The sequence below is a fragment of the Solanum pennellii genome, chromosome 4, assembly GCF_001406875.1.
Source record: "Solanum pennellii chromosome 4, SPENNV200".
Taxonomy (NCBI): domain Eukaryota; kingdom Viridiplantae; phylum Streptophyta; class Magnoliopsida; order Solanales; family Solanaceae; genus Solanum; species Solanum pennellii.
In genome coordinates, this window is record NC_028640.1 from 69,608,852 (window position 1) to 69,625,051 (window position 16,200).

Sequence of the window (16,200 nt, forward strand, 5' to 3'; positions counted from 1 at the left end):
TAGAAATTCTTTGTTGTTTTCTATAGTTTATGATTTGAATTTCCTTCGGGAGTCTTGTGTTAATTCTTTCGACTTACACACCATTTCGTCATTCGCAAAGTCCGTATTATCATGATCTCGACTTTTAAATTGTGACGTCCATAACTAGGTACATTATTATTGTATTAAATTTAAATTCTTTTTCATTTTATTGTTCTATTAATTAGACGATATCTCCATTTACCTATTTGGTCTATGATTAGGGCCACACTTTATTGTCATTTTAGAGAGGAAGTGAAATGCGCTTTACATTATTTTTTCAGGAATGACAATGAAGTGGGACTAATGCGAAACAAGATAACTGGATTAGGTTAAGTCTAATTTCAACCAAGCAAAATTTATTGGGTTTATTTAGGTTCGTGCGGTCCAGAATCTACGGTCTAATCCAATTTGATTTAATACAAAATAATATTCTTAAAACAACATTTTAGGGTAGATCAATTTTGGCCATTGAGAGTACACCTATGATTATGTGGGCTTAATTTATCACAAACCTTATCCAATCTTGACTCCTTTATATAGTTGATTTGGTTCGATTTTAGATCATTCTAATTGTTTAGCATCTTTATAGCTAAAGTTGATTGTGGTGACGATTAAAACTATAAAAGTATTATTGAATAATGCATGTTTAATTTTGAGGCTTTTCAATTAATAAGTGACTTGTGTTTTTGGACATATAATTTTGATGTTATTTTTGTCATGTCGAATTGTCTTTGAGCTGTTATTTTTCAAATAATCATACAAGCGACTTAAATTTGTTGCAAAATATCAATCCAATAATCAAATATTTTTCTGATCACCGATAATGATATTGTGTAGTAAACAATTATTATTTGATAAAGATCATTGAATATGAACTATGTGGTTTACTTCGTTGACTGATTAATTGGAGAACTCATTACAAATAGTGAAAGCACATAATTCACATCCAATGAACTTCAATATGGGCCAAAAAAGTGGCCGGCCCATGCTATTATTGCATATATTTATGGGCTTTTTTTGGTTGGTCAAACTGTAAAAAAGAATAACTTTTAGGGGCATATAAAATTGAATCAAATTATAAATCGAGTTAAATCGGAAAAAAATCGGCTAGTGATTTGGTATGATATTAAAAAAAAAATCGACTATATTTGGATTGGTTTGGTCTTAATTAAAAAAAAACAACCCAAGACCAACCCAACCTGACATTATATATGCAATTTTAAAATTGTATTTTATACATAAAAATATGGGAAAATTGTATATGATGGCAAACTAATAAATCAAATTAATTGCTATAACCATCCTTTGATTTAATTGTGTCCCATAGCAAACTGTTTGCCAGTCACCTCTCTCCCTCAAACTCTCGCTCGCCACTCTCCTCTCTCGCTCCATCTCTCGCTCGCTTCCTCTCGCTTTTACACAAACACAAGTGTATAAAATCTGTTTCTATTTGTATAAAGCAAAGAAAATTGTATAAATACAGATATTTTTGTTCCCCTCTTCCAGATCTTGCTAGCCACTCTCCCTAATCTCGCTCGTCACCGTCGTCTCTCTCACTTATACAAACAGAAGCAAAGTGTATAAATTGTGTTTTTGTTTGTATAAAGCGAGAGAAAATTGTATATACACATGCAAATAGATATATTTTTGTCCTATACACTTATAATTATACAATAAAAATACTCCCCAATCCAGTTTCTTTTGCCTTTCTCTATTTCTCGTTTTATACAAATTCAAATTGTATATAATTTCTTTCTTTCTCGTTTATACAATTCATTCAATTGTATATTCCCTGCCCAAGTCTCTTTTGCCTTTCTATCTTTCTCATTTTATACAAATTCAAATTGTATATAATCGTTCTATACACTTATTATTATACAGTTTATTTTTATACAATTCTCTGCCCAAGTCTCTTTCTCTTTCTCGTTTTATACACTTCGCTTTATACAATTTGTTTCAATTGTATATGTATAGCGAATTATACATAAATATGTTTGCTATGGAGCGCAATTATGCAAACTTTGTTATAGCATACAAACATGAATTTTATGTTTGCTATATGTGAAAGTTGCCTAAAAATATTTACTTTGATATCATTTAAAAATATTTCTTATACTATTTCATAGTTTTTATTTTTTAATATAATATTTTAAGTTTAGAACTTAGGATTCCGAATGGTCCAATAAGAATTATAGTTTATAGATATTGATGATTATAGTAAAACTTAAATCAAAATCAAATAAATATTAATGTAAAAAGAAAATCAATTCAACACTAAGAATGACAATAATATTGAATATTTGTTCTTTAGTTTTACATAAATTTAGACAATTAAAATACATAATCTAACTTTATTTTCCTTAAATATTTATTTATGTAACTAATACTTATTAAACTTATTTTAGCATGATTTAATTCTTCTAAATTATGATTATTTTCATTATGTCTTTACAATATTTATTTTATATGTTGATTTCATTATTATTTTTTATTGAATATTCTTGTGTCATCAATACTCATATCATACTTTGTTTTTTTTTAAGGAACACCTTAGATAATTGTACTTTGGTTGGACTAAAGAAACATTTGGAGGACAAGTTAATAATATGTTTGTATGCAAGCTTTACTGTAAAAAAATCTAAAAATATGAAAAAATCCGAACTTTATTAGTTTGGTTTGATTTAAAATTTTAAAAAGTCAACACAATGGCTTGGTTTGATATTTGAAAAATCCAAACCATTAAACCCGAGGTTGAAAAATCCAAAAAGTTCCGAACTTTATTTGGTTTAGTTTATAAATTTAAAATTTTTACACGAATGATTTAGTTTGATATTTGAAAACCGAACCAACCCAATCATGTACAGCCCAATATAGCAGGCACAAAAATTACATTTGTATGTTATAACAATAGTTTGCATAATCATACTCCATAGCAAACTTTATGTTTGCTATGACTATTTCGCTATACATATATACAAAAGAAGCTGGCAATTTCGCTATACATATATACATAAGAAGCAATTGTATAATCTATTTCGGTATACATATACAAAAGAATCAATTGTATAATCTGTTGTTTGTAGAAAGTGAGAAACAGAGGAACACAAAAGAAAATTGGGTAGGGGAAGATCCTATTTGTATAATCATAAGTGTATAGGACGAAAATATATGCATTTGCATATACAATTTTTTCTCAAAATATACATTTGTATTTGTATAAAGTGAGAGTGGAGAGCGACATATGGGAGTGGAGGATAAAAATATATGTATATATTCAATTTTCTCTCGCTTTATACAAACACAAACACATTTTATACATGTGTTTTTGTATAAAAGCGAGAGAGGCAAGCGAGACTACCACCTCAACAGGAGTTGAGGGCGAGATTCCACCAGGGAGAGAGGCGAAAATAATAATATTTTATTATAATATACAATTAAATCAAACTATATTTATGACATTTAATTTGAATTAATAGTTTGCTATTATATACAATTTTATTCATTTAACCAACATAATTTGTTAGTGGTCCAACTCTTCGTCGGCCCATTTGTGTGTCTGTGGAGTGTTCAAAAATATCAAAGGCAAACCGTAAACAGATAACGAAACAAGCGGGCAATTCGAGCTGATGAGCAGACATGCCACTTCTTCTTCTTCCATGTAAATCTTTCTCTATTTTCAATCCAATTTTGCCCCTCAACACCTCTGTTATTTACAACACAGCTATACAATTCTCAGGTTTTTCCCTTTCTCCAAAATACCCACTTCCTAGAACCCCAAAATCTTCCAAGAATTTGTCAATCCATTGGAATTATCAAATAAATTTGCCTACCCATGTCTTGTTTTGCTCTAAAAATGAAATCTTTGAAGAATTTAGGACTACCCAGTTGGCTGAATTGCCTGAAAGTGAAGAGCTTGAATTGCATAATAAGCCATATTTAAAGCAAATAGATAATGGGGTTGTCTCAGATGTAGAGGAGGACCAGAAAAAAGTTAGTAAAGATGAAGTTTTGGAGCCATTTTATAAGTTATTTAAGCCTATAGAGTCTAATGAAGAAGAAAGTGATATAGAACAGGAGGAAGAGGTTCATCCAGTTGTAGAAGAGAGTAAGAAGGTTAGTGTAGAGTATTACGACCCGAAACCGGGTGATTTGGTGGTAGGTGTTGTGGTTTCGGGGAATGAGAATAAGCTTGATGTGAGTGTTGGTGCTGACCTATTGGGTACAATGTTAACTAAGGATGTTTTGCCTTTGTATGACAAAGAGATGGGCTATTTGCTGTGTGATTTAGAGAAGGATGCTGAGGAATTCTTGGTGAGAGGGAAAATGGGAATTGTGAGCTACGATGATGCAGTGAGTGGGGAATCAACGCCCGGGAAGCCCGTTGTGGAGCCTGGGACTGTTCTTTTTGCTGAGGTTCTTGGAAGAACTCTCAGTGGTCGACCACTACTTTCAACAAGAAGGCTCTTTAGACGCATTGCTTGGCATCGAGTGAGGCAGGTTCTTTTCTCACTTTCGTTCTCTTATTATATGCAAAGTTGTTTAGATTTTCATCGATAGGGGACTTGATTGTTAGCTAGTCCAATGTAAGTTGGGATTAGCTTTATGTTTTACCTTATTAATGGAACTACTAAAGTACTCTATGTTTTATTAACTGGATCTTACCACAAATTCTTCTAGATAATTGTTATTTCCATACTATTATTTCTTCACTTGAATTGCTTATGGTGTAATCTTGCCCTGCAATTTCATCTTGGAGATATTAGAAACTTGTTTGAAAATGTACTTAAAGCTTAAAATTAGATCACTCTGTCCATTCTGAGAACGATTATACTTTGATCTGTATTGCTTAGTTGTCCTTTTTGTTAAACTGCTTACTCGAGGAGGCACCTATTATTCGTTCAGGAATTGTTTTTCCTTAACAACTATTACAAAAGTTCATGTTTTGTTCTCCTAAGTTTTGAGCCTGAGTAGTCATCAATCAGTCAATTTGCGTCAATTCCAAATTGGTTGAGGTTGATTATATGATATAATCCTCTGTATCCATTGCGCTCTATTCAGGTCCATTGCATTCCTATAGTAAATAGAACCATAAACTCTATGAAATTTCTAAATGTTGTTAAAAGAACAGTTAAATCTGGCTCTAACATATGCTATTGATAATATTATTCCTCAGAAGCACTAAATGTCATCATCATATATTCTTTATTTCTAAATTCGGGACCTAAAAATCAGCATACTTTTCCTATTCACTAATCTCTAATAGTTTTCGATTTTAGATAGTGAATTGGGAGAATATTTTTGGGTACTGTCGTTTGAACAACTTGAGTTGCTCTATCATTGATCTGTTTGCATGTGCAACTTATGCTGATAAATAATATAGCTCTAGGAAAATTGGTTCCGGTTATATTTTGAACAAAAAACGGGGCTGGTGGAAGATCAAACATAAGGAGGAATGATGAGAAAATATTGAAAATGAAGGATGAGTGGGCTCTGAGAGAGAAGATGTAAAAATACATACTATTGCTATGAAAGACTGAGGAAGTTCTGTGTCACGAAGTACTGGCTCAAATTTGATGATAGTACTTAGTTCTCAGCTCTTTTAGGTGTTTCTATTCTAGTTTGTTTTTATCCTAGTTTATTAGCACAATAACTTGGCATTTTAACTAATTTATGCCACAGATTAAACAACTAAATGAACCTATTGAGGTGAAGATAACAGAGTGGAATACTGGTGGTCTACTTACAAGAATAGAGGTAATCCAGTCACCCCTTTCCTCCATGACTTCACTGCAGTTCTACTTTTCTGTGTTAAACAGGTTGAATGTTGTTATGCAGGGCTTACGGGCTTTTCTTCCAAAGGCTGAATTGATGAACAGAGTTAATAGCTACACCGAGCTGAAGGAGAATGTAAGTTGGAACCTTTATACGATTGATCTGTATCTTTGAACTTCATTATGAATTTCTTCTTCTGCATTTTAAACAAGCGACATTCTATCCTCTCTCACAATTTAACTACTAAAATAAAGTGCTTTGAAGTGCTGCTTTTATTTGGTAGCAAATGAAATCACATTTATTAAGTTGTAACAATAGATATGTAGGAAGCAGTGTGATTGAATCTGTTGCTGGCCACATTCTTGTAAAGCTCACTGCGTGCGTACCAAATTGTAAACGGCAAAGTGCTGCTTCTTTGGCACCTTTCCCAAAAATATAAAATTGTTATAAAATACAAGTAAAGGAAACGTGCAATTTTTTTGGTGGCCAGAATGTGCTATGCAGTCTGCACTATGTAGACATTTTGTGAATCTCCACTGTAGGCATCTTCTGCTCCCATCATGACATGGATTGCTTTTATATTTATGTCTGCTTATTATATCTATTTTTTTGTTATTTCAGGTGGGGCGTCGAATTAATGTGCTTATTACCAGAATAAATGAAGAAACTAATGACTTGATACTTAGTGAGAAGGAAGCTTGGGTTAGTTCTTCTCACCATGACAACCTGGTTTCTTGTGCATCATGCTTTCATTGTTTTTGCTATTTATTCTATTTATCACTTTTTTCTTTTGGTTGGGGTGGGTTCCTTTCTTCCGTTGCCTTTTTCTCTATCAAGATTTTCCCCCTCGAATTATTTATTGTTTGAGAACCTCTCTTGATTATTTCTTTTCCTATTTTATTTCTTTTCCTTTTGAATGTTGAATTCCACAGCAAATGTTAAATCTGCAAGAGGGGACTCTTGTGGAAGGAACAGTGAAAAGACTTTTTCCCTTTGGCGCACAGATAAGGCTTGGTGAAACAAACCGAAGGTAATTTCCACTCTATTTCCAGTGGAGAAAGTCGGGCTTAGCTGTGGTTAGGACTGGCATGTAAAATTAAGAAACTTAATAACTATTGTCTAGAATAACTTTGAATTTGTGCATAATGTGATGAACATGTATTTTCTCATTTTTATGCACAAATAGGTAAATGCAAGGATGGAGAGTAATGTAAACCACTATAGTTGTTCAAAATCATGTAGAAATTAAATTGTTTCAAGGGAAGAGGTCCTAATATTGCCCATGTACAGCATGAAATTGCCCAACTTTGTCCTCCATTACCTTTTGGTTCGTCTTTAGCAAATTGTCCATATTTACTCTTGCCATTAATGGGAACTCCTTTGTGCAATGGGTGGCCTCACGTGTCCAAATTCTTTAGGAAAAAAGGTTCAATTTTACCCCTCAACTATGCAAAGGTTTAAAATTACCATTAGGTTGTAGCTCCATTGAGGTTAAGGCAAAAATGAGACTTTTCCTAGTAGTGTGGCAATATTGGCCAAATTTTAACGGAGCTCGGAGGGTAAAGTTGCTTAATTTTGGATAATACAGGGGCACATTTGACCCTTACCTTGTTTCAACTAAGAGAATCTATTAATTCTGTATTGCAATTAAAGAAAAAAGAAGCTATTCTTGTTTGGTGTTTTGAATCTTATATGCTCGTCTTACTTTCAATTGATTGAGGTGTAGAGTTGTTTTTTTATCATAAATTTGAAGAAAAAAAAACTAGCAGGATAATATCTTCGGGTTGCTAAGCTTTCTGATGATATATATATTTCTATTAGTAAAGATTTTGGATCACAATATTTTATGTCAGATCTATACTTGTATTGGATTATTATATCTATTTCTTTAGTGCCCTTACGATGGAACTCTAGATGCATCATGCATGTGCATATGTCTACCTCCTGTGTTATTCAATTAAATATCATTTATGGTGCCATTCAGGTGTTTTAGTTCATGATATGTTTAGGTAGTAAGAGGAAATAAAGTTTTGTACATTCTTGGACAAGCGAGCCATGCTCCTTGTTCCACCAGAAAAAGAAAGTAACTTGTTCAAATTTTTATATGGTTTTCCTTTTCAATTCTCAGTGGCTTGCTACACATCTCAAATGTCACCCAAGCCAAGGTTACTTCCATGAGTAACTTGTTAGCAGTTGATGAGAAGGTGAAAGTTATGGTTGTGAAGTCAATGTTTCCTGATAAAATATCTCTCAGGTATGTGGTAACGATAATTTGCTTGATTATGCCCTATTCAATGGTAGGGATAAATTGCACCTATATGCTGATATCAGTTGTGGCTCGAAGGATTACCTTAATACATTTTTTATGCATGCCCTACTAAGATTGTTTATGTTTCAACTTTTTGAAATGGAAAGTTTTCAACTAGTGGCGTGTTGCTTGTATTTAGATCTTCTAAAACTATTTTCAACTACCTAATTTATCCATGCCCTATTAACTTCACAATAATATATGTTACAAACTGTAAGGAAATAGATTTTGGGCTTAACTCAAGTCTCAACCCCAAAATGTAGCTTATGAGGGGTGGATTGTCCAAGTCCATAAAAGGAGTCCAACTTTTCCTCATCCCACTGCTGTGGGACTTAACACCCAGTCTCACATCATCATTGGACATCTGGTGCATGAACAATTTAATATGGTGGCCCAACATTAGTAAATCATAAATTGGGATGAACCTCTCTAATACCATGTAAAGAGGATCTTGGGCCTAACTCAACCCCAAATCTAGTGACGAGGGGAGAATTTCTTAAGTCCATATAAGGATTCCACTTCACCAAAAAAAAGTCCATATAAGGAGTCCAACTTTTTCCAATATCAGATGAAAAGTATATGAGTTAGTTTCCCTTTAGTGATTTTTTTTGGAGATCCTAGGCTTATCTCATTCACCCCAGTTCTAGAGCCCAAACTACTGTCCCTCCCCCGGACATACAACAGGCGAAAAAATACTATGGAACAACTGTGCCTTAAGTCTAGTTAGTTAGGGTCGCTATACAAGTATTCAGTATCCATTTCGCTCCATTTGGAATGAGGCAGCCCTTGAAGTCCACTACTTGGTGGCCATTATAAATTATAATAACTCTTAGCTCAACCTTGCTCATTATGTACATTGGGTCGTTGAACAGCTTTCATTGTTTTTAATATCCTTTGCCAGGTTACTTACCTAGCTTATCTAGAAATAAAATTTGTGACTCAAATTTTGAACCGGGGTAAAAACATGTGTTATAATTCTCATGTGAGTTAAGACTGCGTATGGTAATGAATGTACATGGTAAACCAGTTCAGTTCAAAAAAACAATTTCAGAATTTCCAACTCAAGCTCCATTTTTGTCCCACCTCGACTAATTTCATGGCTTACTTGCTACCTCCCACCAGTTCAGCTACATGATAATCTGTCCACCAAGACTCTAACAAATTGAAAAGAAATCATCTAGTGTGTTTGCTTCTGCTGGATTTGAACCTGAAAAAATCCTCATTGTTCTCGAACTATTTCATTGACCACGAGGCCACCACCTTTGGTGCTTGGACTAGACAATCTATAACACAATAGATATCATATGGGCTCCAAAGGTTTTACGGCATGGAACATGATATTTTATTGTTTAGTTTCCAATTCCTTGTTCATGTGCGCATCTCGTTGTAGAAGTCTGTCCTACTTAGCATGTTGCTAACAAGACCTGGCTAGATAATTTTGTAGTGGTGAGATGCTAAGGCTCTTGCCAATGGATTTACTATTTTCCTGCTTATTCTCAGTTCCACTCCTCGCTTTCCATATTAAATTTCTGAACGAAAATCCCACCAAGGAATTGTTATCTTGATTTCCTGTAACAAGCAAATTGTTTGTCAATTTGATATCCTCTTGTTTTTGTCAAATGCAGTATTGCAAACCTTGAAAGCGAGCCAGGGTTATTTTTATCGGACAAGGAGGTTTGTCTCTCTTAAATATTGCTCACCTTCATAGCTAGTTATAATCAGCCATCTTTGCTTGTATTAAACACTACCATCTTAATGGACCATTTTAGACTCCACGTAACGTTATAAATTACATATACAATTGCATAACAAGTGTACTTTCTTCACTGCAGAGAGTATTTTCTGAAGCAAAACAGATGGCGAAGAAGTTCAGACAGAACCTACCAACTGTTTCAGCAACAAAGAAACTGGAACCCCTTCCAACCGACAGGCTACCATTTGAAGATGAAGAAAATATGTATGCTAATTGGAAATGGTTCAAGTTTGATAGGGATAATGTAAACATGGAATAACCCTCATCACTAAAAATGTATCGAACTGTATATCCTTTCGGCACGTCTTTAGGTCATTAGATAGCATCCATGACAAAGTACCATTGTTCAAAATCCCAGTTATACTCTTTACTGAACTGTGTAATAACTAATAAGTCACATTTTGTTAACTTTCAAATTTGACACAATTTTGAAGTTTCACATCCCTTTTTGACATATCATGCTTTCATAAATGAACTCTGTGTATAAAGTTTCAATGCTGGGCATTCAATCAGTTGGCTCATATAATTTCATTGGCCTCCAATATGCTTTGAAGCCAATTTGTAACCTGTGTAATCTTTTTAATTTTTTTTTTCAATTTCTTGTAGGAGTAAGGCTGCTAAATGCAACCAATTGAATTATGATGGGATTTTTACACAAATAGCCGATTAGATTAACTGTTTATATTTTCTTAGTTGGTATACATAAATTATATACCCCCTCCGTCCTACTTTTACGGACACCTTTTCCTTCTTAGTCCGTCCTGAAAAGAATGTCATTTTACTATGATATGTTTAAGGAAGGTAGGTTGTATGTTGATTTTATCTCTATCTCAAATAAGTTGTTTTTGATAAACTCGACTTTTTAGATTTCAAATGACTCTCAAAATTTTCATAACTGAAAAATAATAGTACTACCTAATTTAATTAATCCAATTTAGAATAACAATATTTGATATAGTTTGAATCTGGGATCTTGAAGTATCTCATCACAACTTTATTTATTATTTACCAATCTTTTCTTTGATTTGCAAGCAAATGCTTTAAAGTCCATAAAGCCTGGAGCCTCAAATGGGATACAAATATCATCTACAATTAATAGATCCCATAATACATGGTGTGTGTATCACTTAAATTTTACTCCATATCAACAAATGTAATGTAATTCACATCTAACAGCTTGCAAAAAAGTCATATAATTTACTTGGCTCAATGCAGATTCCCATAAAAGATGCCTCCTTCATTTAAGTGAACCCTTTTATCTTGTCCTATTTGATTGTAAAATTAGGGTAAAATAATAATAATAATAAGAAAACAGGATAGTCCTTCGGGTGGCTCAGCTGATTTGGAGGATCGTTATCCTCAAGAATGACCCATGATCGATCCCCCTCAATGTCTTCTGAGTCAAGTCTGTCGCATAGGGCTATCTAGTGCAGTTTACATTCCCTGTATAGGGTCTGTCTAGTGCAGTTTAAAACCCTTGTATGATTTGCAAGCTATTAAACAATAGGACAAAAATTGTGACAGAAATTGTAACGGCTGCGAATTATTATATGATTTAATGAAGAAGTTAAGTAAAATAAACTATAAATTTAAATGCATGCATATATTAGTTTGGTGTAAATAGCCGTTGCGGATAATTTTTACCTGTTATAAAGAGAAAAGAGGATAGTGTAATTTATACACCTCATAGTCCTAGCACAAACTATATATTTTTTTTTCTTTTTTGCAAATATAAGGAAAATTTTGAGCTTATGGCTAAAATTATATATAACTATTTGTCCTTTTCATGTCTGCTTGAATGATTTTGTCTGAATGTACTTTATCCAATTCTGTTTAGAAAATTAATTTATAGTAGTCTAATGGAATTTAATTAAGTGTGTAATGAGTTGGGTCAGTAGTGTACCTATTTCCCTAATGAAATTAGGTTTGGGGCTCCATGAATACAAACCAAAATTAAATATAGGACTATGGTGACCTAAAGTCAGTGTATAATAAATTAATAATACATTAGGCTATGTTTTGGCTGCTGGAATTTGGGTTGCCACTGTTGCTTCTTTTTCTCTATTTTGATTTCCTTTCAATTTAACGTTCACGTAGAGTTTGGAGAAGAATCGCACCTCTAAAAGATATGATATAAACAGTCTATTTTGATACAAATCAACTTCAAAAGGAGAGAAGAGAAACATTATTTTTCCTTTTTTTTTTGAAAAAAATAAATTAAACAAGAACTTAATTGAAAGAGTTGTTTTGTGTTCCAAAAAAATAGAGAAACCATTTCTAGTTCATTTATAAAATATGAAGAAAAAAATGTAGTGCTTTATCAAGGCTGTATAAAACCAAAGACATTTGAGAAAATTAAGGTCGAAGCAACAATTGTTTACCTATATGTCAATAAGTATAACTAGTATATTAAAAGCAATGAAATCAAACATAGATCAAGTAGCCAGCTCAGAGTTACTAGCACATCAGAAACGAGAGTATCTTTTTGTTATAAGCTATAAACATTCACGCTAAAAAGTTGATTAACTAGTATATTAACTAGTATATGTCAATAAGTATAACTAGTATATTAAAAGCAATGAAATCAAACATAGCTCAAGTAGCCAGCTCAGAGTTACTATTATATATAGCGCACATCAGAAACGAGAGTATCTTTTTGTTATAAGCTATAAGCATTCACGTTAAAAAGTTGATTAACTAGTATATTAACTAGTATATGTCAATAAGTATAACTAGTATATTAAAAGCAATGAAATCAAACATAGATCAAGTAGCCAGCTCAGAGTTACTATTATATATAGCGCACATCAGAAACGAGAGTATCTTTTTGTTATAAGCTATAAGCATTCACGTTAAAAAGTTGATTAACTAGTATATTAACTAGTATATGTCAATAAGTATAACTAGTATATTAAAAGCAATGAAAGCAAACATAGATCAAGTAGCCAGCTCAGAGTTACTATTATATATAGCGCACATCAGAAACGAGAGTATCTTTTTGTTATAAGCTATAAGCATTCACGTTAAAAAGTTGATTAACTAGTATATTAACTAGTATATGTCAATAAGTATAACTAGTATATTAAAAGCAATGAAAGCAAACATAGATCAAGTAGCCAGCTCAGAGTTACTATTATATATAGCGCACATCAGAAACGAGAGTATCTTTTTGTTATAAGCTATAAGCATTCACGTTAAAAAGTTGATTAACTAGTATATTAACTAGTATATGTCAATAAGTATAACTAGTATATTAAAAGCAATGAAAGCAAACATAGATCAAGTAGCCAGCTCAGAGTTACTATTATATATAGCGCACATCAGAAACGAGAGTATCTTTTTGTTATAAGCTATAAGCATTCACGTTAAAAAGTTGATTAACTAGTATATTAACTAGTATATGTCAATAAGTATAACTAGTATATTAAAAGCAATGAAAGCAAACATAGATCAAGTAGCCAGCTCAGAGTTACTATTATATATAGCGCACATCAGAAACGAGAGTATCTTTTTGTTATAAGCTATAAGCATTCACGTTAAAAAGTTGATTAACTAGTATATTAACTAGTATATGTCAATAAGTATAACTAGTATATTAAAAGCAATGAAAGCAAACATAGATCAAGTAGCCAGCTCAGAGTTACTATTATATATAGCGCACATCAGAAACGAGAGTATCTTTTTGTTATAAGCTATAAGCATTCACGTTAAAAAGTTGATTAACTAGTATATTAACTAGTATATGTCAATAAGTATAACTAGTATATTAAAAGCAATGAAAGCAAACATAGATCAAGTAGCCAGCTCAGAGTTACTATTATATATAGCGCACATCAGAAACGAGAGTATCTTTTTGTTATAAGCTATAAGCATTCACGTTAAAAAGTTGATTAACTAGTATATTAACTAGTATATGTCAATAAGTATAACTAGTATATTAAAAGCAATGAAAGCAAACATAGATCAAGTAGCCAGCTCAGAGTTACTATTATATATAGCGCACATCAGAAACGAGAGTATCTTTTTGTTATAAGCTATAAGCATTCACGTTAAAAAGTTGATTAACTAGTATATTAACTAGTATATGTCAATAAGTATAACTAGTATATTAAAAGCAATGAAAGCAAACATAGATCAAGTAGCCAGCTCAGAGTTACTATTATATATAGCGCACATCAGAAACGAGAGTATCTTTTTGTTATAAGCTATAAGCATTCACGTTAAAAAGTTGATTAACTAGTATATTAACTAGTATATGTCAATAAGTATAACTAGTATATTAAAAGCAATGAAAGCAAACATAGATCAAGTAGCCAGCTCAGAGTTACTATTATATATAGCGCACATCAGAAACGAGAGTATCTTTTTGTTATAAGCTATAAGCATTCACGTTAAAAAGTTGATTAACTAGTATATTAACTAGTATATGTCAATAAGTATAACTAGTATATTAAAAGCAATGAAAGCAAACATAGATCAAGTAGCCAGCTCAGAGTTACTATTATATATAGCGCACATCAGAAACGAGAGTATCTTTTTGTTATAAGCTATAAGCATTCACGTTAAAAAGTTGATTAACTAGTATATTAACTAGTATATGTCAATAAGTATAACTAGTATATTAAAAGCAATGAAAGCAAACATAGATCAAGTAGCCAGCTCAGAGTTACTATTATATATAGCGCACATCAGAAACGAGAGTATCTTTTTGTTATAAGCTATAAGCATTCACGTTAAAAAGTTGATTAACTAGTATATTAACTAGTATATGTCAATAAGTATAACTAGTATATTAAAAGCAATGAAAGCAAACATAGATCAAGTAGCCAGCTCAGAGTTACTATTATATATAGCGCACATCAGAAAAGAGAGTATCTTTTTGTTATAAGCTATAAGCATTCACGCTAAAAAGTTGATTGTTACAATTCGTGTACTTGCTTACTCGCCTTTCACAAGTCAAAGTATCCAATATATTATTCATTTTAAGATAAGATCATTTTTCATTATTGATTAATTAAGAATTGATTTTTTCTTTTCACATCGTTGTTGTTGTTCCCCACAAATATGTGCAAATATTTTCGAGAAGATTGTAAACCAAATTACTCATTAGAACGTGGTCATCATGATTAAGGAGTTACTTAGACCCAAATTATTTTTAGGGAAACTTCCAAATATATTACAAATAGAAAATATTTACCATTTATAGCAATTATTTTTTTTTTCATTTTATCACTTTTAGTACATTTATAGTAATACACTTTTAATTCATATTGCAAAAAAAATTTATAATTCACAGATAATACAAGTTTTATTGATGAATAATACATTTATTACAAATTTTAATACACTTATGACACAATGTGTCAACTTTTTACCAAACAAGCATAATATATTTTTAAAAATAGTTATAATACATATATATTGCATACTTAATTCAGTTTTAATACATATTGCAGATTTAATATAATACTGCTATAAAATGATATTTATTAAAAAATATCGCTAAAATTAATATTTATTTATTAAAAGGCATTCATCCGAATATTTTTCCATATTTTTGTTACTACTTTATTCCTACAATCATGAAATGATCAACCCTCAAGGAGAAAATAAAATACAGAGACAAAGGAACTTGTTTTGAGAACCCATATAACACCTTTTCAATCAAAATAATAATAATAGTAATGCTAATTGATTTTTAAATAAATTTTCTTATATATAGATAACATATAGTACTAATAAACTAGGCATCTAATAATAAAAGCATGGCCAACATAGAATTAAAGAGACCTATTTTCCGGTTCATCAGCCTAAAAGTTGAGTTTTTTTTTTTTTTTTAATTATTAGGATCTTAGACTTAACAAATGTATTAGGCTTGAATTTTAAAATAAATAATATTTTAATTGAGACTCTTTTTTTTTATAACTGTAATTTGAACTAATCAGATTAGTAAATTTTAAATATCATATGCGAAAAGAATAAAAACAAATTAAAAAAAATTAACTCAAAAAAAATAAAAATAATATCACACATGTAAAAAATCAAAAAATTAACAAGTAGTGGGTGTATATGTAAGTTGTTGCCGTTTTGAACCCCTACTATCCGACTTTTGTACCCTTCTAAGGGAACTTGTTGGATTTATATTAATAATAAAAGACACACCAACTGTATATTTTATATTTTAATTCGATTTAGCTAATTATTATAATATCAAATTTATTTTAAATTGAGTTGAGATTTACGTTTTACAAAGGAGCTCTAATTAATGAATGTATAGAACTATCATTATATATTTTGATGATATTATATTATATTTACTACTATACGTCAAGCTTAAAAAATGCAG

At 31.5% G+C, this 16,200-nt stretch overlaps 1 protein-coding gene across 1 annotated transcript; it reads left to right on the plus strand.

The window, feature by feature from the left end:
- The first annotated feature begins 3,585 nt into the window (after positions 1-3,585).
- LOC107017978 (30S ribosomal protein S1 homolog A) lies at positions 3,586-10,325 on the plus strand. The gene is made up of 8 exons (XM_015218296.2): positions 3,586-4,518; positions 5,701-5,775; positions 5,857-5,928; positions 6,415-6,495; positions 6,726-6,823; positions 7,922-8,047; positions 9,727-9,775; positions 9,934-10,325. Exons 1-8 carry the CDS (start codon positions 3,658-3,660, stop codon positions 10,111-10,113), a joined length of 1,542 nt encoding a protein of 513 aa, XP_015073782.1. The 5' UTR covers positions 3,586-3,657; the 3' UTR covers positions 10,114-10,325.
- Positions 10,326-16,200: the final 5,875 nt, after the last annotated feature.

Excerpts from the sequence above, each read along its gene's own strand:
- LOC107017978 (XM_015218296.2), top strand. The coding sequence starts at position 3,658 with ATGCCACTTCTTCTTCTTCCATGTAAATCTTTCTCTATTTTCAATCCA. Across the intron at positions 4,519-5,700 it reads CTTGGCATCGAGTGAGGCAG|ATTAAACAACTAAATGAACC; the intron begins GTTCTTTTCTCA and ends TTTATGCCACAG. Across the intron at positions 5,776-5,856 it reads GTCTACTTACAAGAATAGAG|GGCTTACGGGCTTTTCTTCC; the intron begins GTAATCCAGTCA and ends GTTGTTATGCAG.